The 22,016-nt window shown below is 52.7% G+C and overlaps 9 protein-coding genes across 9 annotated transcripts; 4 read left to right on the forward strand and 5 right to left on the reverse strand.

Moving 5' to 3' along the window:
- Window positions 1–348: 348 nt before the first annotated feature.
- On the forward strand, window positions 349–1,187 carry BJX68DRAFT_179358 (uncharacterized protein). Its single transcript, XM_071037180.1, has one exon. It carries the CDS (start codon window positions 512–514, stop codon window positions 1,100–1,102), a length of 591 nt encoding a protein of 196 aa, XP_070903168.1. The 5' UTR covers window positions 349–511; the 3' UTR covers window positions 1,103–1,187.
- On the reverse strand, window positions 1,188–2,137 carry BJX68DRAFT_179299 (uncharacterized protein). The gene has a single exon (XM_071037179.1). The coding sequence runs from the start codon at window positions 1,768–1,770 to the stop codon at window positions 1,273–1,275; it is 498 nt and encodes a 165-aa protein (XP_070903169.1). The 5' UTR covers window positions 1,771–2,137; the 3' UTR covers window positions 1,188–1,272.
- Window positions 2,138–6,438: 4,301 nt separating this feature from the next.
- BJX68DRAFT_229223 (uncharacterized protein) lies at window positions 6,439–6,999 on the forward strand (the record flags this gene model as incomplete). The annotated part of the gene is made up of 1 exon (XM_071038988.1): window positions 6,439–6,999. A coding segment is annotated over exon 1 (281 nt), but the record flags the coding sequence as incomplete, so codon positions are not given.
- Window positions 7,000–7,332: 333 nt separating this feature from the next.
- BJX68DRAFT_179373 (NDT80 / PhoG like DNA-binding family protein) lies at window positions 7,333–9,764 on the forward strand. The gene is made up of 3 exons (XM_071037181.1): window positions 7,333–7,643; window positions 7,730–7,817; window positions 7,882–9,764. The coding sequence occupies exons 1-3, from the start codon at window positions 7,493–7,495 to the stop codon at window positions 9,479–9,481; spliced, it is 1,839 nt and encodes a 612-aa protein (XP_070903171.1). The 5' UTR covers window positions 7,333–7,492; the 3' UTR covers window positions 9,482–9,764.
- Window positions 9,765–12,470: 2,706 nt separating this feature from the next.
- BJX68DRAFT_263198 (uncharacterized protein) lies at window positions 12,471–12,788 on the reverse strand (the record flags this gene model as incomplete). Its single annotated transcript, XM_071044632.1, has 2 exons — window positions 12,471–12,657; window positions 12,775–12,788. 2 exons carry the CDS (start codon window positions 12,786–12,788, stop codon window positions 12,471–12,473), a joined length of 201 nt encoding a protein of 66 aa, XP_070903172.1.
- A 317-nt stretch (window positions 12,789–13,105) lies between these two features.
- faa4 (long-chain fatty acid-CoA ligase FAA1) lies at window positions 13,106–16,169 on the reverse strand. Its single transcript, XM_071038989.1, has 6 exons — window positions 15,860–16,169; window positions 15,303–15,799; window positions 15,223–15,248; window positions 14,773–15,168; window positions 13,593–14,725; window positions 13,106–13,542 (listed from the first exon to the last, which is right to left on the reverse strand). Exons 2-6 carry the CDS (start codon window positions 15,740–15,742, stop codon window positions 13,453–13,455), a joined length of 2,085 nt encoding a protein of 694 aa, XP_070903173.1. The 5' UTR covers window positions 15,743–15,799; window positions 15,860–16,169; the 3' UTR covers window positions 13,106–13,452.
- A 639-nt stretch (window positions 16,170–16,808) lies between these two features.
- Window positions 16,809–18,336, forward strand: BJX68DRAFT_179443 (S-adenosylmethionine-dependent methyltransferase). Its single transcript, XM_071037182.1, has 3 exons — window positions 16,809–17,065; window positions 17,139–17,300; window positions 17,400–18,336. The coding sequence occupies exons 1-3, from the start codon at window positions 17,005–17,007 to the stop codon at window positions 18,140–18,142; spliced, it is 966 nt and encodes a 321-aa protein (XP_070903174.1). The 5' UTR covers window positions 16,809–17,004; the 3' UTR covers window positions 18,143–18,336.
- Window positions 18,183–19,301, reverse strand: BJX68DRAFT_229234 (uncharacterized protein). Its single transcript, XM_071038990.1, has one exon. The coding sequence runs from the start codon at window positions 19,277–19,279 to the stop codon at window positions 18,530–18,532; it is 750 nt and encodes a 249-aa protein (XP_070903175.1). The 5' UTR covers window positions 19,280–19,301; the 3' UTR covers window positions 18,183–18,529.
- An 18-nt stretch (window positions 19,302–19,319) lies between these two features.
- On the reverse strand, window positions 19,320–20,028 carry BJX68DRAFT_229235 (uncharacterized protein). Its single transcript, XM_071038991.1, has one exon. It carries the CDS (start codon window positions 19,988–19,990, stop codon window positions 19,538–19,540), a length of 453 nt encoding a protein of 150 aa, XP_070903176.1. The 5' UTR covers window positions 19,991–20,028; the 3' UTR covers window positions 19,320–19,537.
- Between the last annotated feature and the right edge of the window lie 1,988 nt (window positions 20,029–22,016).

Here is a 22,016-nt window from a genome sequence, read left to right on the forward strand (position 1 = left end):
TGCTTTTATTACTGTTCCTGTTCTTGTTCTTGCTGAAAGGTGGTGTTGCTCGCCATGAACAGTTATTATAGCGAGAACAGAAGCAGGGGCGCCAGTGCGTTTAGTAGACTGCGCAGGCACACGGGCACGAGCATGAGCACGAGCATGAGTACGCGCAGATGTGAGATGGAGCAAGGATCCATCCATCTCGCCTGTTGGAGGCAATTAAAGCTATGGCTCTTGTCGTTTGTGTCTCGTTGCCAAAAGAGACGTTGTCGGTAAGGTTGTGGCTGGCAGTCGAGTTACATGGCGCGGTGTTGTGCACGGCTGCGATCTAGTCGGTTAGCATCAGTCAGCCACTGCCGTAGTCCATTGCCCATCTCGGGAGCAGAGGGGCTGTAGATCCAACAGGGGGAGCTCATTGGGACAGGCTTCACTTGCTACGACAGGTACGTATCGTGTCGTTGACTGCTTGTCCAGTTCTGTCTCGCCGGGGTTGAAAGGGCAGCTGAATAAGGACAAGGAGAAGCCAATGGTCATCCGCACACATCAACAGCTATATCAGCTTCAGCTAAGCAGGACGCAGACTGGCCCTGTCTCTGGGTTCTCAGGTTGTCGAAAAACCTATAGAGCAGCAAAGGCAGGTATGCTACTCAAGAATATGAGACGTGCGTCGGTCGTGATTCGAATCACTTGCAGCTGCATGTGCACTTCGTCCGGTCGTTGGCCAGCGCAGACGTTGGTGTACTGGTTAGAAGTAATAGCTTTCTCTCTGTATGCGGGCAGAGCAGACAACCGGAGGGACCCTCCAGCCTACCTCGCCACTCCCTCTTGGTCTGGGTCAACCATTTTTGGTCAAATCTTTTGGCTGTGGGGGGCATCCATTTGCCAGCCAGCCTGCTTCTTCTCTCCACCCTCCCATTTCTTCATCTTCCGTTTACATTCATTCATTCCTTCAGACGTTGAGGGCTATTCTCCTCAACGCTGCCCGCTTCATTTCCTCCAGGACTGGCCGTTGTCACGGGCCAGATGGTATGCAAATATCGGTCTGCAGTTGGTCCTCCGACTGAAAATTGCTCTCGTCCACTGGGAAACCCACAAGTCGCATGATGTAGCATCATAGTTTCATTCGTGGGTAACACGAAAGCATCCGGTCTGCCGTGAATGGACATTCGACTAGCTTCGTGACGCTGGCCCTTTCCCTTTTTCGTCTCTTTTTCCCTTCCCCGCGGCATCTGCCAGCCGGTTATGGGTCTGTGGAGTGATGGACGCCCCGGAGGGCGCTCTCGGCATCTAGTAGCTCCGGTTACATTGCAGCGATGGGCCGTTATTCCTCTCTTGCTCAACGGACAGCGACGAAAATCTTGGGGGCAGCTCATATTCCAGGCTGAGTGGCCAATCCCTCCGGGATCTGAAACGGAAAACTGAGAAAGGCCCGGCATTTGGGGGGTGGTTGCGCGTCAACTTCCTCCATTTTCTTCCCTCTGTGTTACTCCATCGATTCCTTCCATAGGCAGGACCTGACGTGCTGGAGAACAAGGTTTCTGGCCGCACTCGATGGGGTCGGCGTATCGGCCGGTTCAGAGGAGGGTTGAAGGTTTTCTGCAGCTCTGGTAAGTAATGAAGCAGTCGTTGTAAGCGGCGGGCTGCGAGGCGGGCTGAGAAGAGCGCTCTGTTGACGTCTAAAGCACTCTCGGATCTAAACCCGGAACCTTGTCTCGTCAATTTGGTCAGCGTTCTGCTCCTTCTATGGCACCACGTTGCCCTGTTTCTTCCGGTATCAGTCCTCATATCATAAATCTCTTGTTGTCAGATCGTGTCCCGGTTTTGAGTCGACGATAACTAGTCTCATGAACAAAATACCGCAGCTCACTAGATCTCAGAAATCGGGTCGTAGCCTTGTCCTGGTACCACATTCAGAAGCGGATCTTGTGCCAATATGGGCTTGTCCGGAGTCCCAGCGGTTCGAGAGTCGGTCAGTCTCCATGTTTCGATGAGGTATATAGGCAGAGGGCAGCACGAGAGGCTCAAGCAGCGATTGGCCACGGGTGCGAGTAGTACGGCTATCCCTAACCAGGAGAAGATGCTGTGGACCGTGTCAAGGCATAGCCACGAGGAATGAGTCAGTCTCGGCTACTCAGGTGGTGCGCACGATAACTGCGCAGGTTAGCGGCGCACATGGGACGAAGACGGGACCCATGCGAAGCACCTGGGGACTTTTGAATACGTACCGGGATTGGGCATTTTACACCGGCCGGGCTGTTATCCGAGACATGCTATTAGGTACGCACTACCACTCCCCAGCGCCGGCTGTATACGATTCCCACGGTCCGTGGTGGAGCGCGGAAACTCTATGCATGTGCGCAGTCAAAATTCCCCGGTTTTTATACTTCGCGCCGCATATAGTAGTAAAACGGCGCTCCAGAAAGCTTTGGTTTCTCCATCAGTAGACTAGATGAAAGCCTTCGGTAGCCATTTTCCGGTGAGAACTGCTCGACTTCCCAAAGACTCAAAAAGGCGGATAATGGCACAGTCCTGTGATGGGCTCTTCGCGGTATCTCTCAGTCTGAAGCGACAGAGTCCATCTTGCTGGAGATCTCAGTTCACAATAAAGTAGTATTGTACCGAGCCCCAAGATCGTCAAATGCGGCAAGCTCAGGGGATCCCGGAAGTAACGGTCGAATGTTCTGGACTCTGGAAGGTCGCGCTTATCGGCCAACTTCAGTCCACGGGAATTCAAGAGAGTCTCGGGCGATTTCTGATGGAAAAAGTAGTTATGACGGCGAGCTGCAGCTTGATACACTGTCGGTGAGGTATCTTGAGCGTAGATTGCCTATAACGGTCATTTTATCCAGCCGTGCGGACGGAGAAACACAGTGGAAGGCCGTTGGAAGTGTGAGCTCAAAACAAGCCTAATTGACACGAGACTAGTGCACCTGGGGAGGGCCAACCGATCCAACCGATGTACCCAGTCCTGTCGACACGGGCAAATGGGGCTTGAGCCAGCCTCGGGACGAAAAGACGTTAGCAGAGAAAAGGCAGAATTCTAAGCCTCAAGGATGGTGAGACTGGGAGAAATGGCAGAGGGGCAAATGAGATCAACTAAAACATTGCAAACTTTAAAACAAAAACAGCCAATGCCAGACCTGGTCGCAGCTTGGTGAAGTGCGGACCTGTCAAAAATGGATCTACAATAAGGTTTTTGCGAAGAGGGGCATCCGACAGCGAAGCAGGTACCGTCCCTCCAGGCTTCCAGAGGCTGATTCAACATCGCGCAGCGATTTGGTCCGAGAATAAGTTCCTGGGTCCAAGTCTCTTCAACATTGGACATCTTCTGGCAGCCACGGCTCGCAATTGCAGTGGGCGGGCTACCAGGGCTGCACTTCGCCTTCGTGGTGAGACCTGCGCACGTGCCTTCCTTTTGTGCCTAGTCCCGTTCCGCTCTAGCGCAGTCTGCTCTAGCCTGGGGCACCCACTCTGAGAACAACTCCGAACTCGACCACAAACAGACTTCAACTCGCTCTGTTTCGACAACACCATCTCCGATTCATCAGTTGATTATCCACATCACATGTGGCTCGACTGATCTCATCAAAAAAGGGCCAAATTCTCCCCCTGGCACCAAAATGCAACCTCCTCCTCCATCTCCACTCACCCCCTTGTTCAAGGTTACGAATGGATTCGCGCGGCAGGCCGTGGAAACATCCTGCACGACATTACCCTCCACTAGGGATGTCATCTCCTCTCCCGGTGCCCACTCTCGCATTTCCGAATGAACTGGGTGCTCGGCCGTCTGCCAATCGTTGGATTCGGCTTCTTTCTTCTCCGTTATGCGCACATCACATTTGGACCAACTCGCTTCCTGCAGGTCTGGGTGATCGTCTCAGCCACACTAGATTTCCCCCTCCAAGGGTCGCAGGGAATCAAAAATGATCGAGATAAAGAAGCCATTTTAGGGGCGCATTCATTGGTGGTCGCCATCGGAGGAAGATGAAAACTCTCTCAGAACTCCAGGAGCCAGTAACGACTTGCGCCGCTCCAGATGCCTGCTCTCCATCGTTGACTGCTTTATCGTGTCTCACCGATTCCACCGATAGGGCGAGCCAATTATTCTGGAAGCTCTGTTGTGTACTCCAGTCGTTGTATCCTTCCCCCTTCCGACGCACCTACTGGAGTGCCGTAAATACGTTCACACAAGTCACCCTAATTTCGCTCAGAGAGATGTGCCCGTCTTCCAAAATAGCATCAACCCGCAGTGCTTTGGCCAGCCTGCATCATTACGCAAATGACGACGGTTCTCCAGGTCGGTGAGGGAAATAATAGAGAGAACAAAAAAAGGAATTTCTCCATCGTTCACCGTTGAAACAAATCAACCCGTCGATCGCCTGATCTTTCTCCGTCTATGCAAGAACGGTTTCTGCTCGTGCCTCAAACGCCCGAATTAGCAGTGGGTTGGATCAAGAATCGATGAGAAGGAAGGGCTGGCTGTTTGGAGGCAGATCCCCCAAGGGGCGCTGCTCGGTACGTCTAGAACGACGCTCGTCTTTTCACGGATCCACAACCCCCCTGTCGGGTGCTCGACAAAGGCCGTTCGCCGCACAAACTAGCAATCCATTGGCTGTCTGCATCGCCCAAGCTCAGGAGTGTCCACAGCCCCTCTGTCAGGCGACTGGGGTCTGCACGGGATTGCTGGGGTGACGATCGCCGCCACTAATCTTCTCTAGCACCATCTTAATTTGTCTCATGCTGCAATGAGCCGTTTGCCGCTGCCTCATGCTCGGACAGCTGACTTGGCCGACGATGTTCTATACAGCAGAATCTACCCAGCCTAGCACTTTCCGGGCTATGTCGCCTTTAGAGTTCGTTTCATTTAGGACCATTCAGACATCTGCAGCTCTGAGTTAGGCCATAAGATGTAACATGGGGGGTGGGCTTTGGCCAATGCTGTGCTTCTCCAGCATTTCTGGCAGGGTCCAAGACGTTTAAGCATCATTTTTCCTGATGCCACAGATTTTTCCCTTTTGTTGGAGAGCTTGCTCTTTGGATTTTGTCTCCATACGAGGTAGACCTTGGAGGATAACCGTTGTGGCAGACATCGCCGGGGTGGGCATTGAAGGAAGAAAGAGGTACTTGGTAGAGCGTGCAGTCCCCATCTAGACTTTGTAGTGCTGGAAAGATCAGGGACGTCCCGCGAGACAAGAGAAGGGACATGATCGAGATCCCCATCCTTTCGTCTCCCGAAAGTCCCAACGGCCCTGGCATGGTCCGAACTCAGCAGCAGCAAACTCGTGGTGAGAGTGGTATCGTCCCCAAGCCTAATTTGGTAAATCGAAGCTCCAGGTCTCTGCAGAGCGCATCCTCTGCCGCATGCTTGTCAGGGTTCTTCATTGGGCGGTGTTAAGGGGCCAGGCGAAGCAGCGGAGGAGTGGACATGCTGTGGGTTAGGGGAGGAGCAATTGCCATGATTCCATCTTGTCTCGTCTTGTCCTGCACACACACAAATATCAACCTCACAGCCTCCTCCCAGCGCCTCAGCTCCCATTCACCCTCGCTGCAAACCATCGGAATTGCTACTACTAGTTGACACGCGACTAGCAAACCTTGGACCTCTCAACAAACGCCCGCGAGTGGTAACTCGAGAACCGGTTTCTGCAGCCGATCAATGCGAGATATTGCCCACCTCCACCAAGTCGATCTCTTGCTGTTTGGTGAGTGACATTGTCTTATTCGTCTGATCCGTCTGGCCCTCTCTTCTCATTTCCAGCGCCGCCCATGCTCTTGGAGTATCCTCTACACTCTTTGCTGCGCCGGTCTTCTGGTTTCGGTGCCAGGTCTGTCGTCCTTTGCAGTGTTACTCCTCCCGCCATCGCACACTTTAACCTCGAGCCATGCCATGCGTCTTTCTTCTTGCCAATGATGTTGTCAGACTCGCTCTATCAGATCGAAAGTGCAATAACTCCGGGAGCCGCAATTGAGTCGCGGGACATGTCATGTTTTCTTCTTCTGCAATTCCTTCTCCGCTGTTTCTTCACCAACCCCACCATCACTGCTTATTGTCCTCTGGTCCTGCTGAGGCTTACTTTTGGTTGAACCCGTGTTCTAACATGTCCAGAGTACTTGCATACAGAACAGTCCGCCGGCTTCGGATTACCTTTTGATTTCCTTCCTTCGGATACTGCGGAGTTCCAAGTGCCGATCGACTTGCAGCAGCCACCGTCTCGGTCCACGACAGCAATCCGAAACCACGAGCGTTGATCTGGGGTGTTGAGACGCAAATACGCCAGCGAGCCACAAGTACGCACTCAGCAAGATAAGCAGCCTGGTCTGGGATTCGTCGCAAGGTTGATTCTTCACAAAATCTATTAGTTGGCGCTGTCAGAAGTCTAGCCTCTCAGTCGCCGTCCTCTAGTCAACCTCTCACCACCAGCCCTAGAACCCGCGACAACGACAGGTTGAATTCGTCGTGGCCCCAGATGAATCATAGTAAGGGAATCCCCTGTCTTTCCGGTGCTTCTCTTTTCTCTTTCCTCTTCCATCTTTCCAACTGCCCGTCGCTACTCCGGTCACTTGAGACTTTTCTTGCTGTCATTCGCCCCTGCACCTCGAGCAGCAAGGCTGATGACATGCGATCTACATCCCGGGTGACGTTGGTTGTGCTGGACCTCTGGCATTCCATGAGCTTGCGCTCCGGTTACACAATATCTCGTTTTTTTTTTCCTTTGCCCCAATTTTTCCATCTCATTGTCCTGGTTAATATCGAGATTTCGCGCATGTATGTATGTATCATCCTTGCCTGACAAGGATGGGACCCTATTTCAGTTTCGGCCAGCGAAGGAGCGATAGCCTCGCGCCTGTTTTTCTTTTTTTTTTCTGCTTTCCGATTATTGATTTTGTGGTATTTGTTTTTCCTGTAATACTGTTTCTTACTTTGCTTTTTCCTATTTGTTTGACGTTATATTTCCTTTGACTTGGTCTGATCACAATTCTTCATCCCAGCGACGCTGCTGCAGAGTTCCTTCTTGGATGGTCCGATCACCACCGACGCCGACTACTCTGCTGCCTCCCAGCGACACTTCTCCGGTCCCTCGGGGTTTCCCATGGACGACGAAGACAACACCCATCGACGAAGTGGTGTTGTCGGCAACGTCCCCATACCGGCCACCAACGGCTTGAGATACAACACACAGCAGTCTGCGATGCAGGATTTACCGTAAGTTGGGTCTTTTGATTTGGACCACCCTCGTGCTCCACCTCGCCAGCTTGCAGCCACTAGTCACAAGCCTCTCTTCCACTTTGGAACCGCCTGGATAGCTGCTCTCTGCTGCCTCGCCTTTCATCGGCTTGCTTCTCCTTTGTACTTGACTTGTTCTTGCTGCTGCTGCTGCTCCACCTGCCTGTCTATTCATTCCCTCGATCGCAAACTTTCAACCACGTCCGCTTCCTACCTAAACTACTCGATCGTCCAGTATGCACGTGCAATTATATCTGTGGCTTCCCTTCGACTCTGACGCTTATGCTGCATACTCGTGATGTGTCGGTCAAATTCTTCCAGCATCTACTTGCGCAAAGGTTTCTGGTGAAGTGGTTGTTTTCTGACGCGGATGCTCTTCTTAGATATGGAACTTCTCCCACACTGCTCATGAGCCCCTCCGATTCTTGTTCAGGTTCGTCGCTTCCCTCTCACGACCTAGGGTTCGAAAGAGTTGTGCATTTTCGCTAATTCGCTCGCCGTATTCATTTCCTCTTACAGACTCTTTTTCGCCAGCATCAGGGTCCCTCTACTCACATTCATCTGGCATATACGAGAGAATGCCAGATTTTAGATCTCATCGTGCACTGTAAGCCTCTCATGTCTAGTCAAACCCATTTCGTGCAGCAACCGATTAACAGAATCTCATCAAGGCAACCACCACCAACTGGAATGTCGTCCACTGTTCCATCGCCGGGAAATCCATCTTTATTAGGAAGAAACGACAGCTACCCCGGGGCATACACAATCCCCAGGGCCCAATTTCCGCCCATTAGCAGTATCAGTGATATTTCTAGACCCGGGTCATATACGACTCCTCGTGCGCTCGAGTGCTCCATGGATCGCGCAAATCTCATGTTCCCTCCACATCTATACATGGAACATACACAGCGCGTGGCGCCGCCCATTCCAGATGCGCCGCCTTTCCATGATACCAACAGCCTGGTCTCGGTCATCTCAGGAAATCAAATCGTTCGGCCAGAGATCGGAGCAAAGATCCACAAAGGGTTTTTTCAAGTTGACGACAAATGGACCTGCTATCGGCGAAACTATTTTTCAATCTCTTGTTCGTTCTCGTTCAACCCCCCAGCACATGGCAACTTTTATCTCAAATATGAGGGAAGATCGGAGAAGATTCACCAGTTTTCCATGTCGATATCAGCGATAGTGAACGCGCAGCATAATGAAGTCCGGGAGCTAGTGCAACATACCCCAAAACGCGACAAACAGTCAGAAAGGCCGCCTCAACGAGTCGTACTACAGCCCTCTCCACCAACAGGCATGGTTCCGAGTCTCGGATCAAACTCAACCACGGGTCAGCATGGCTTCCAGTTACTGTCTCAGCCAACCGCGATGTCTATGGAGTACAACGCAGCGTACGGTGGCCCGCCGCAGCAATCGCAGCCTCCTACACAGCACACTTTTGAACGCATACAGTTTCAGAAAGCGACTGCTAACAACGGGAAACGGCGCGCCCAGCAACAATATTACAATCTGGTTGTTGACCTGTATGCTGAAATTACGGGTTCTCTTGGAGGTAGTGAGTGGGTCAAGATTGCCCGGAAACTGTCATTCCCAATGGTGGTTCGGGGCCGCTCTCCTGGACACTATAAAGATGGTCGGCGAGATAGTTCCACAAGCATGGGGCCGGACCCAGGGAGCGGCGGTGCCGGGGATGGCAGCGGCGGGGCTGTCTTACCAGGCAGCCTTGGGGGGCACGGTTCACGGTCTCAACACCTTGCCCTCATGCCGTATGACTCGGGTCAACGCGGCGGCGGGTACAGGACAGACTACCACCACCAAATGACGGCCGATCATTCACCACTCAGCGCGAGTCCACATATATCCTCGTCGTCCTCCTCCACTTTTGACATTGGCATGATGAATGACTCGTTGGACCCCATGGACATCAAAACCACGCCGAACATGGATTCTTACCAAGACTCGGGCTATGGAATGATGGATGGACGAAAGGACAATCATTTTCGTACGCACCTCCCGCCCTTTGAATACGACCCGGTATCGAGAGCGAGCGAGAGTTCTGGAACCAGCTTTTCCGAGGCTTACGATTCACTTGCGTCGATGGTCTCGAGCGACTCAGGAGAGCCTCATTTCCTCAAACACCCGCCGCGTGTGGCATCACAGGGCTACCATGCCAGTCCGGGGGCGTATGACGCTGTTTACTCTGCACGCTCGGCGAATGGGAACAGTCCCTACGGCCGGCTTCCCAACACTCACAGCCTCTGCACTTGATGATTTCCTCTCTCCTTGCCCTCCTCGTTTGCGTGTGGTGTTTGTGTGTGGATGTGGGTGGTGGGTGTGTCTGACTGTGTGTTGGACACCCCCTTACCTCTCGTCGCTGTATTGTTCCTGCAACCAGGTAACTACTTGAACGGATGAAAAATGAGACTGACGATTGTAACTTTTGTATCTTGCTTTCGCTTTTTCCTTTCTTTTTCTTCTCTTCATTTTATTTATTATTATTTTCGGCTTGGCACAGCCTTCACCGTCTTTCTCGAAGTGACAAATAGAATGCCCGGCTCGAGCTCCTTTTCCAACTGACGGCCATGATCCAATCCCATCCCCACACAGTGAGACTGCTAAGCTCAGTAGTTTCGCTCCTTTGAGGCCAAGACCTGGGTTCTTTGACTTTTCTAGCTTCTTCTTAGTTGCTTTCGCTTCTTTGAACTTTTTTTACTTTCTTCTAACGGTCGAATCTTATTGAATCTTCTTCCCTACTCCTGAGAGAGGATAGAAGCATGCGAGTGATGGGGTGGAATAATACCAGGACAACAGCAGCAGCGACAAAAATGAATTAGCTACAGGTAGACAAGCTGGGGGCATTGTGGGTATGCTGGATTTGATTTCTTTTTTTCTAGGTTGAGACTCTGAGGAGCACGTGCAAATGAGGGAGAGAATAATAATAATAATACTCACTCACTATTTTCAGAATCCAGAGGCTGGCCTGGTCGAGTCGTCCCAATGGAATAAAATCCGTCCCTTTCGAGCCCATTTTGCAGCGAGCTGGAGATTTGCCTCAGGCTTGGGTCCTTTCCTCGTCGCTGCTGCTCGTCCCTCATTTCGCCCTCCGCTTCATTTCCCCCTGTCACTAACACCGACACTGACTCACTGCTTCTTTTCTCTTTTCCAGCGACGCCACGCCCATCACAATCTTCACTTGCCAGCCTCTAGCCTCTGAGGCATCTCGGAATCCGCCTAGCGTGGCAGATCTGCAGCGGCCACCAATGCTCTGGTCGGGGATCGACCAGGCGTACAGTGATCCTCGCGATAGTCCGCCCAGAGCCTGGAGACTGTTCGTCCGCTCGGCCTATGGGCAGCCTTCCTGCCTGCTGACACTCGGCACTAGTTGGCCTGGTCCTTTCCTCAATCCCTCGATGGGTCCCACTGCTTTTCTTCGGCACGTTCCGTCTGTTGTCAGTCTGTCAACCACTTTTCGCTGCTCAAGCCTCAATACCAAGTCCAAGATTGTAAGCTATCCTGTCCAATGCTAGCTACGGTTTCACCGTTACCGATGAGTACGTTTCTCTGCCGCGTTTAATAGCAGCCCCCACAGTTTCTGCTCCTCGCCTTTCTTTGTCTTTGTTATTCCCCGACCATCGCCCGTCCGCTCAACTCACTCGACTCGCTCCCTAGACGCCACCTCGCCCCGCTCCTAGGCCGTTAGCCCGATCTGATCTGATCCCTTTCCGGACAGACTTCACACACATTTCCGCTCAGGGGCCGAGGGGCGGCGCTTAACTTGCTCAGCGACAGCGACAGCGAGAGAGAGAGGCTCTCAGCCTCCAGCCACCAGCCTTCCTTCACAGGCAGGGGCTGCCCAGCCCAGCAGACAGACAGACGGACTGCGAATAATCAATCATGCGCCTGGGCGAATTCGTCGGCTGCCGCCCATTTGGCGATCTGGGTGTGGAGTCTGCTGTCGCGCGCCAGAGGGTTCATCCATGCCTATGAGTAAGGCCTTTTGCAGCTCAGCTCGGCGCGACTTGGCGATGCTAAACCCAACACGTCGGCTTCGCTCCATCCAGCGGCAATCTGGTGTTAGTGTCAGTGTTGGAGGCAGGAGAGTGGAGAGAGAGACTCGTGATGCAGCTACCCTTCCCGAGATGGTCCACTCTATGCATGTCGTACAAGGGGGGGGGTTGTCATGGACCCGGTCCCAAGTGAATGAATCAGGCGCGCGACGTGCAGGCCCGCCGGCTGTCAACAGAAGATTGCTTGCCTATTGTGGCCAGCGACAACGCTCCCGCTTGCCGTTGAGAAAGGCAACCCCAGGAATCATCAATCCTGCCGTGTAACCGTTGAATCCAGTCACTGCTCGTCGGAGCCCTCCCAGATAACTTGTTTACGTCCTGGCTCTTGCTTCTTTCTGACGTACCCTGACTATCCCAGGCTCCAGCCTCCACTGCGATCTTCGAGACGATTGGGGGCTTGAGCCTCTGGATGGGAAATTGGACCCGAGCAGACCCTTGTACATGATATCTGTCAACCCGTCGATCCCGGTCTCGGGAGACTCGGATTTCGATGTGATGACCCTGGACTCTGTCCGTCTTGGATTACGAGAGCCGATGGGCGTAGGCGAAAGGCAGCTGTATGTGTATTTACTGTACGAAAGCGCCTTACTTTCGTTACCGACTGCTGAAAAAGCCCAGTAAGGAGGCCAATTGCAATCCGGACTGATTGATCCTCGACGACCCCGCCACGGACTTTCTTTTTTTGGACTTTCTTGGATTGGGTTTTCAGAGACAAGCCTCGTTTCTGAGGTTCTAACACAAAAATACTCCGAGAAACGAGGCGAATGCCCTCCCGCAAACTCTCTGCCAGAGTTAGACTCTATTCTTGTCAGACAATTCATGCATCGGTCTTCTGTTCCACGAACGGCTATTCCCGGACGCTGTGTTGCGCCAACAAACCTCCGACCAGCCAGGCACGACACGCGGCACCTCTGTCCGCAGGACCGGAGACAAAGGGACGAGAGGGCTAGTCCCGCCCTTTGCCTTCAACAAGTCCGAGACAGCTGGCGCTCGCGCAGACCCTTAGCTCTTTTACCTTAGCGCCGGAGCCTGATCGTCATGCTTCTCTCCGGAGTCCGCGGCGCAACGCGCTGAGCCTGCACCGAGACGATCCAAATACCAGCGGCAAAGAAAGGGCTGCCTCAAGCTGCCCCAGTCCCATTACCCTTCCCCATTTTCCGGAATTCACAGTTTCAACCCTCCCTCCTCACTCACTCCTTATCCACCCTCGAAACTCGAATCGCCAACTTCCGATCCAGCTCCGCCTGCTCCGCCGCCGTCGGAACCATTCCCATCGCCTCCTCAACCTGGGACGACGTCCAGAGACCGATCGATGCCCAGGCGATCACGCCGACCCCGAATAGCGCGCGCGTTTTGGGGGTGAGGGATTTGTAGGAGCTGGAGAGAAGATTCGAGTTAGTGACTTTGCTTGACTTGAGTAATCAGTGCTTGTGCTGCTGTAGGATAAAATCGGAGGGAAAGAAGCATTGCGTTTCCTTGAGATGGGAAACGAACCTCCAGAGAGACATGGTGTGCTTTGGTCGTCTCGCGATGGTCTCAATTTCAATTTCAACTCTCGCTCTCGCGCGCTTAGGCGTATAGTTCCTTCTCCGAGATTTGGTCTAAGCAGGTGCCGTGTAGCTAGGTAGACAGTCGCTCGTTCCTCCTGAACAGAGTTGTTATCACCGTGCTTCATAGAGGGGAAAAAGCGGACCTGCCTCCCGCTCGGGGGCTCTCCGTCGCTCCTTCTTTTTGAGTATTGCCAGAACTTTCCGCCTTCTATTTCAGTGCTTTGTATACAAACCACCAATGAGGCAGTGATCAATCTACCCCAAGAGAGGAGCCAGGGTAGAATAATATAATAATTAAGGTATATACTTCGTCGATAATAGACATGGGCGAGATGCAAGTAAGTAACATACATTGGATTGTTCAACTGATGAGTAGAAGTAAAGTACGTAAAGTAACGTAAAGAAGTAAAGTACTAATCGCACAAGAGAACAGCAAAGACATGAGACAAAAGCAAAAAGGTATATTGGGGGTGTTCAGAGAGCTGGAGGGATCATTTCATGGCTTAGGGCATCATTTCAATCAATCGGGCCAGCGTTATGAGTGTGTGTGTGTGGTATATTCGAGACAGAAGGAGGAGCCAAAACCCGGGAAAGAGACGTGCATAACTTGTTCGGTGATGGTTTAGTTCTTTCCGTAGGCGCGGTCGATGTCTTTCTGGAACTTGGCGACGATCTTCTTGCGTTGCAGCTTTTGGGCGGCGGTTGTGAAGCCCTAAATTTTGGTTAGCGTGTTGCATACAGAATAGAATGAGGAGGACATACATTTTGAGGAGTCCACTCTTCTTCTGACAGGACAACTCCGTTGATGATCTCAATGCCCCTGAGGCCGCTGTTTCGGCCAAGAGTCTGGAGCTGCTTGAGGACAATAGACTTGAGCTTCTCGTTGTGGACGAGGGTCTCGACCGAGTCGCCCTCGATGCCGTTTTCACTGGCGAGCTTCTTGAGCGCAATTTCCACGGGGACGATAATGGCAACCGGCTTGTCCTGGTCTTCAGCAGCGTAGACGCAAATGTTACCGACGACGGGTGAAGAGCGGTACACAGACTCGAGCTTCTCGAGGGCAATGTACTCGCCGTTGAGGGTCTTGACAAGGTTCTTCTTGCGGTCGATGACGCGGAGGTGGCCGTTCTTGTCAAACTCGCCAATATCGCCAGTCATGAACCATCCGTCGGCAGTGTACGCGTTTTTGGTCTCCTCTTCGTTCTTAAAGTAGTGTGTTGTCACACTGCCTCCGCGGATCCAGATCTCTCCCTGCGGCGGGGTGTTCTTGGTGAAATAGCCGGCGTCTGCAAAGTCGACAAGCTTGACTTCAATGCAGGCTGGGGGCTCACCCAGAACGTTGGGGTTCCAGGCCCCTGGGTCGTTTAGAGCGCCCATGGCGGCTGTCTCAGTCAATCCGTAGCCGCCAACCATGGGAGCAATAGCCATGGACAGGAACTTCTGGGTATCCCTGGAAACAGGACCACCTCCGTTCATCATGATCCGCATGCGGCCACCCGTAGCCTCCTTAAGCTTCTTGAAGATAACGTTGTCGAGGAACCAAGCACCTGGTAAGCCTGTAGACATCAAAAAGTTCTTCATCGACATGGCGCCCCAGAACAGACTCTTGACGAGAGCGCTGTTTTTGTTCAAGTTGTTGAGAACACCCTTCTTCACCGACTCCCAGACTGCTGGAACACCGACAAGGATAGTGGGCTTGAATTCGCGAATGTCGCCCTTGCAGTTCTTCATGGAGGTATCCGAAAGAGTTTTGGGGTTACCGTAACCCATGGTGCCGCCCCAGAAGAGACACAGGTTCTCAAAGATGTATTCGAGGATATGTGACTGGGGGAGGTACGTGAGCAAGGCGTCTGACGGTGTGATATACGGACCGATGATCACGTTGATTCCCGCCACTATACAATTAGCTTGAATATAGCCAGATCGATTTGAGAGAACATACTTGCGGCAACGACATTGGCGTGAGTAAGAGGTACACCCTTTGGCGGGCCCGTGGAGCCGGATGTGTACATGATGCAGCACACGTCCTCTGGAGACGGGGGAACGGGCTCCACGGGGTTTTCCTCGCCCGACTTGCGCAGATCTTCAAAGCTTATAATGTTGACATGCTCGTGCTCCTTTTTCAATCGGTCCAAGTCTTCCTGCTTGAGCTCTTCGGCGGAGTTGTAGATGACATGCTTGATGGATTTCGCCTTGCCCAGAACATTGGTCAACGAGTTGATAAGGGCGGGATCCAGGAAGATGGCGCTACTCTCGGTCTGCACCAGAGAGTGCGACAGTCCTTCCTCGCCGAGGGTATCATACGCGGTAACGATGGTCAGGGACTGAGAGGCGGCCGCTATCGCAGGCAGTGGTTAGCATGAAGACTTGAGGTCAAAGGTGGGTAACGAACCGTGCGACATGGCCAGCCAGTTTTCGCTGCCAATTACTGTCAGCGCTTGCATTAGCTAATAGTTTCGGAGATCAACACACCTCGTTGAACCGTAGAGGTGAAGCTTATCGACTTTCGTAAGTCCGAGCTTCCGCAGACCACTACCAAGCTCCAGCGCCTGCTTCTCATACTCTACGAAGCTCTTATAGGAGTAGGCGCTCTTCTCAAAGTACGTCCACTGCTTGTCCACCTCTTGCTCGACTCCGTCAACAATCTTCTTCACCTTTTTAGTCTCGACGTGCGTCTTGATGAGGCGACGGCTGCCCACTGCCTTGGCATTGCCGTAGACGCGCGCCGAGCGACGAAAGGCATCGTAGATGGTTGTGAGGTCATCGGCTGGTCGCGTAATGAGGCCATCCCTGGCTGCGGGATGGCGACGGGGGATGGTCTCTCCAGGGGCAGGTTCGACGCCAGGAACCTCGACGGTAAAGGGAGGCTTTTTCGTCATGCGCGGGTAGACGACGGTGTCCTTTGGCGACATTTTCGCGGAGGCTTCGCGGAGCGGTTACACCAGGGGAAACAAGAAGTAAAGGCCAATCTAAATCAGGAGAAACTGTCAGAAATAGACTAAAGACACGACAGGCAGAGGTAAACGTACAGGCAGCAGCTTGAGCTATCGCCAGTTGCTGAATGCTCAGTGAAGGGCGGAGGAGAAAATGGTCGGGGAGCGGCAAGCTTGGAAGTTGGAGATGACGGAAGGGAGGATCAGAAAATGCGGGGGCAGGTGGTGGTTTAAAAAAGGGGTTTGTTGACTCGGCTCGAGAACCGTGAGAGAGAGGGGAGGGGGGAAGGCTAAGGAGCTAGCTAGGAACGAGGCTTGATGAAGCTGTGTCTCGTGTGTGAGAGGTGAGAGGGAGAAAGTGTCTGGACTGGCCGGACTGGGTTGCGGTGCCAGACTCCGAGACGAAGTTCTGCCGTGGATGAAGTCACTGGCCGTGCTCCTTGGTGGCTGGGCAGCGGCCTGAGCTCTTTCCCTGTCCCGGTAGTTTCAGGTTCAGGGAGGTTCCTCTCTGGTCCAGGAGCTTCCGTCATTGTGTATTTACTCCGTATCCATCTAATTTTATGAATAGCTACGGAGTTTCTCTGATGTTGGTAGATCTCGCGAGACGTTGTCCTGCTTTGTCCGGCTGTAAAACCCCAGATAATCCTTCGGCTGCTGCGCCCAGATGCCCAGAAACACCCCCAAAACTTTCCCTTTCAACCCCCCAGGTTACCGCGGTTCCGCGCGAGAACATCCCTGGTCGTGAGCTTCTGATTCTTCGTTTATTCCTCCAGGGAACATGGCGCTCGGAAGTCATCTCTCCCCCGACTGGATCTCATTCGCGAGAGAGCTTCTGTTGGGAATTTTAGCCCCAACGCCGGCTCGAACTGTGCTAGATCTACACCACATAAAGGAGCCAGTCGGAGCCTCGATATTCGGCCGCATGATCCGCAGGAAATGATGCTCAATATATTGCGGTTCTTGGAATGACAACAGGAAATTGAGACAATTATTCCATGCTTGGAGCTTTTTTATTTGTTCTTCTGCAGTGCTCCAAATGTGCAGGAATAGCTGTCATGTGACCAGCAGCTTTCTCAGAGCTCGTATTACTAACGTACCCCACGCCTGCCGGCCAATCGTAGCCTCTGATCTCTCACTCGACGAAAAGCCTCATCGCAGAGCCCAGACAAGATGTCGGCATTTATTTCCAGAATACGGGATCGTCTCTAGTGAATAAACCTTATTGCGTCTCGAGTGACGAAATGGAAGACCTATTGACGTTTCTCTCCTCAATTGGCCAAGAGGTGGAAGATGCTGACGAGGGTATGTCCATCCATCGCTGAATACATATTCTGCGATAGGCTCAGGTGGATCTGTGTTGATACCTAGTATACAGAATCCTTTCTGCTCTTCTCGCAGGATATCCCCTCCTCCAATCTAGGCTTCGTCGATTCAAAGGCCACGACGGTCGACATCACAATCCACGATCAGGACTACACGATCCACCAATCTCCCACTCTTCTCTCGTCGTCTAGGGCCGGAGGTACAACAGGCGCAGGTATGTACGCAGCCACTCTTGTATATTCACCGGCATCCCATTACATCGCATACATATCACTACCCAAGGCTACAGCAATCAAAGCTAACAAGGCCACAGTCCTCTGGAAAATCACCCCCCTCTTCGCAGAATGGCTCTCCAACATGTCCACAAACCCACTCTGGACATCCGCACATCTCAACCGCAACTCCGCCGTCGTGGAACTGGGTTGCGGAATCTCAGGCCTCACGGCGCTTGCCCTCGCCCCGCTGGTTGGGCACTACTTAGCCACGGACCAGGAATACGTGGCTCGGCTGTTTCGGCAGAATCTGGAGAGTAATCCGCCGCTGCAGCAGAGTCAGAAGCCCGGGCCGGGTTCGAAGGGGAAGGGGCGGAAACAACAGCAGCAGCAGAAGAGTAAGTCCAAGACGGACAGCTCTGGCTCTGCTGTGCTGCATCCGAATATCACATTTACTTCGCTGGACTGGGAACTTGATGACCCGGCTCGATTACGGCAGGAGATTCCCACCCTCGAGGATGAAGATGATGACGAAACCTCAAACACGGATACAGGGTTCGACCTCCTCATCTCCTGCGACTGCATCTACAACGAAGCTCTCATCGCCCCCTTTGTGCGGACATGCGCTGAGATCTCAACTCTGCGCAGAACCATTTCAAGAAAGATTAGGAAGCCGACGATATGCATCATCGCGCAGCAGCAGCGGTCTCCTGATGTCTTTGAGGCCTGGCTGCGGGAGACAATGCGCGTGTTTCGGGTTTGGAGGGTCGGCTCGAGTGTGCTTGGTGGGAAGTTGGGGAGTGGGAGTGGGTATTTGGTTCATGCGTTGCTATTGAAGGACTAGAGCATGGTATATATCGGATATTTTGGGCTTCAATGATAAGGTAGAATTAGATCGATTAGATAGACATAGATGATAAGGTTATAGTTTATAGTTTATGGCAATGGCTATGGATGCATGGTCCATATTTCAGTAGATGGCAGGTGGTAGGTGCAGGTAGTGAGAGGAATGGCCGTATGTCAAACATTATATATTAGAGGTGAGAAGTACAGAGTTCCCACCTAGTATACCGTAACAGTAGGGTATTGACCTAGAAGCTCAACATGCTGATTCTCGGACATATGCAAGATTTCGAGACGCAACTTGGAGGAAGGCGCTGCAGAATCTGCTCCACTATCCCCGTGGCATCGTATGTAGTTATTTTCCTTTCGTATTAGGGCTTTTAAACTTTTATTTGCCCTCCTCTCTTTCAACAGCCTCCTTGTCAGACTCCTGCGGCCCAGAGAGACCAGCTCCAGCCTGGGGAATCGGCACCGGCACCGGCTCGGGATTCGCGGCGGCGCTATAGAGAGGAGGGAGAGGGGAGACTGTGCGGTCTCGAGGCTCGTGTTCAGGGTCGCGGTCGATGAGTGAGGAGATGGAGTGCTTGGTGGAGCCGTTTATCTTGGGCGCCGGGGGAGGGTATTCCTCGGAGGGAGTTAGGAGGGCAGGAGGGGGAAGCGGTTTATCGGTTGCCTCGGTCTTGACGACGGGGATGGAGTGCCCGGTGCTCTCGTTGTCCGATGCAGAGGAGTATTCCATGTCCTGCGGGTACCCGTCTTGGTCGGCGGCTGAGTCGAGGCGGGACTCTTCTGTCGAGGCGCGGTTTCCGTTGGGGACGGGAGGTAAAGGTGTGCTGGGGTCGTAGACGACGCCACAGACCTCGAGGGCGCGGGATTGGCTGCCTAGGCTGCGGTCCTTGTGCTTCTTTGTGAGGTGGCACATGAATCCGTGGAGCGTCACAAAGTCGGCCTTGCCGCAGCCCGATACTGGGCAGGTCAGGTAGACTAGGCTACCGTCCGAGGGGCGCTTCCAGAGAGCCCTTCCTGACGGGTCGTGCGCAGCTGGTCTGCCGTGGCGCTCTCCCCACGCTTCTACGTTTTTGATTGTATATTTTTGTTTCCGTCGAATCGAGCCGGCGCCAGTAGGATCATGATGCATGTGTTGAGGTTGTTGTGGTTGTTGTTGTTGTTGTTGTTGCTGAGGGTGAGGAGGAGGGATCTGTGCTTGCGGCGGGGGCGGATGAGCAATGGTACGAGGTTCCGGGGGTGTTTGTTGCTTGAAATAGGCGAGGGTGGTGGCTGCATTTGTCTCGGACAAACGGCGCGGCGGCGTAGGACGAAGAGGCGGGGATTCCAGACTCGGATTATAGAGGCCCATTGATTCCCGCTTCAATCGTTTCCGTTGCCTACGCAGCTCCTAATTGGACGAGAAATATGTCAGACAAAGGTTAGATAATATAGCAAGACGCATTACCTCTTCTTCTGCCTCGGCGTTTTCAGTCATCCTACGGAATTCCTCATCCTCTCGCTTCCGGATAGCAAGCAGGTGGCTACGAGCCGCCATACGAGCAGCTTCTTCATGTTCCAGTTGTCTCAGGCGGGCCTCAATGTGATCTATACCGGGGGGTGCGTGCGGTGTCGGTGGGCCTGGAGGGACCGGCGGACCTTGCTCTGACATTGGAGGAGGTGGAGGGTAGGGTCGATAGTGCTGGTGGCCGTGCATCATGGACTCGGGGGGTACTGGCTGGCCGGGGTTCATGGCAATGGGGTGAAATCGAGGGAGACTGAGGTTGACATGGTGCCCGGGGATGCTGCCATTCATTCCGTTTTCGTGCACAGGGGGCACAGGAGGAGGTGCAGCAACTGTCATGGTAAGAGAATGTGTGTGAGAGAGAGAGAGAGAGAGGGCTAAAAGAGTTAGTGGTACTGCGTTTCAGCTGTTGACCTGCAGCAGCACAAGGCAGGTGATGATGATCAATCCGGGGAAAGATAGAGGTGGCAAACAGAGGAGTTGAGGGGGATTTGTATAGAAAGAAGAGGGAGCGAGCAAGAAGCAAACAAGAGGCAAGAAGCAAGAGCTGGCGGAGACGAGCAGTCCGGAGGAATCAAAGCAGAGAACGTGAATGTAGCTACATATGGCGATATGCAGGAGAGAGCGGGGAGGCTTCGAGGGCGACAGGGCGAGGAGCTCAATGGTACTTACATGGAGCGAGGACGAGGTACTCTGGATGTCACTGCCGCTGTAAGAGAGAAAAACAAAGTGCTAGCGCGCTGCACCCTGCCCGTTTTTCTTGTTCTCTCTCAAGAGAAGACTAGTAGGAGAATTTCCCGTGTCTCCTCTGTCGCGTAGGTGTGTGACCAGCAGATCAATCGAAGGATTGCGAGTGGCAGATAAACACTGCAAGGGAGTTCTTACTGGCCGGCTTGGGCGTCTGGATCGAGGACTGAAGAGCAAGAGAAGAGGGAAAGAGGGAAAAAAGACCCAAGGAAAAAAAGACCCTGTGCCAAGAGAGTCGAGAAATCGAGACAACAAGAGAGCGAAAACAAGTCTCACGGGCGATCGATTGGAACAACAGTTGCAGACTAAGGCATGGGCTAAACACCACTAGTCTGGCCCCTCAGGCCAGTAGGAGTCTGCGGTCAAACAAGCCCATGGAATAAACTGGATAGAATCTGCACTAGTGAGCCCCAGTATCAGATGTAGTAATAATTGTCAATATTACTCTCAACACACTCCCTCCCACAAGTCCAAGCCAAGCACTGCAAGTCGTCTTACAGCAATGCTTCTGCAGGCCGACCATCTTAGCATCCCACCCGTCACCAGCATCCTACTCAGCGAGACAACCCGGATGGTGGATGTGCGCTGCTGGTGTGAACCGAGTTTCAAAGGCTCAATAGGGGGTTTCTCGAGGAACCCACCACTGTCGCACTAGTGACAAACACACAAGTCAACTCAACAGAACCGCCTGAATGGAGCAATTAATATCGCGCATCTTGTCACAGGCAAGCCACGGTACCTGGAGAGTACTTTGATAGGTACATCGACAGACTCCAAGAATGAGGCGGCAGCAAACAAGCCAACCAAAGCCGGGCGAGCAAAAGGTAAATAATTTGACCAGGTTCCGGCTCAACAATTTTGTTACAGTGTTTTATTTATTTTTAGTCGCTGGGAGCCAATGGGAGGCCGATGATCTACTACACAATATGTAACACTTTAAATGAGAGGAGACGGAGGTCAGTGGAAGCCTCCCTTGACGACAACGGAGTGCTGCAGGTGTGGAGTGCATGACTATTCAGTTGAATCTTCAAGAAACCAAGTGTCCCAAGGTTCTCTCCAGGAAGTCCTCAGAAAGCAACGGAATGTTTCAAGAGAAAGATGTTTACTGGAAATTGTGTAATATCCCAAGTGGAGAATACCACAAAAATCCAGTTGCCAGCCAGTGGATTTCCGCGGTTTATTATTAAATGATCAACCAAATTAATTCCCACAGACTCACAGGGCTGGCTTTGCTCAAGACCAATAATCAATTCATTCTCAAGCGAACAGCAAAGAGGACTCGATAATTGCAATCATCCTCACAGCCGAGGACGATGATGTGCTGAGGAGGTGCGCTGATTCTTCCCAATCTAGTCTCGTGAGTTTTGGAGTTTGGGACTCTTTGCATTTGTGTACAGCAATGATTTGCTCCTCAGCTGCACTGTTGCTGCAAGTCTCCCAGTGGAGAAGAGCCACCCCTGATGGTGCGCTGCCGATAAGAGCACAAGTACCTAATCTACATTGTCTTCAACGGCAATGCTCCGTGCACAATCAGAATGTTTCTTAGCCCATCTTGTTGGATCTGTTCGTGTTGGCGAGTCGCAGCATTCGTAAAGGCTGCTCGCATTTCCGGGTGTTC

This window comes from Aspergillus pseudodeflectus (assembly GCF_044049435.1).
Source record: "Aspergillus pseudodeflectus strain CBS 756.74 chromosome Unknown BJX68scaffold_6, whole genome shotgun sequence".
Classification (NCBI taxonomy): domain Eukaryota; kingdom Fungi; phylum Ascomycota; class Eurotiomycetes; order Eurotiales; family Aspergillaceae; genus Aspergillus; species Aspergillus pseudodeflectus.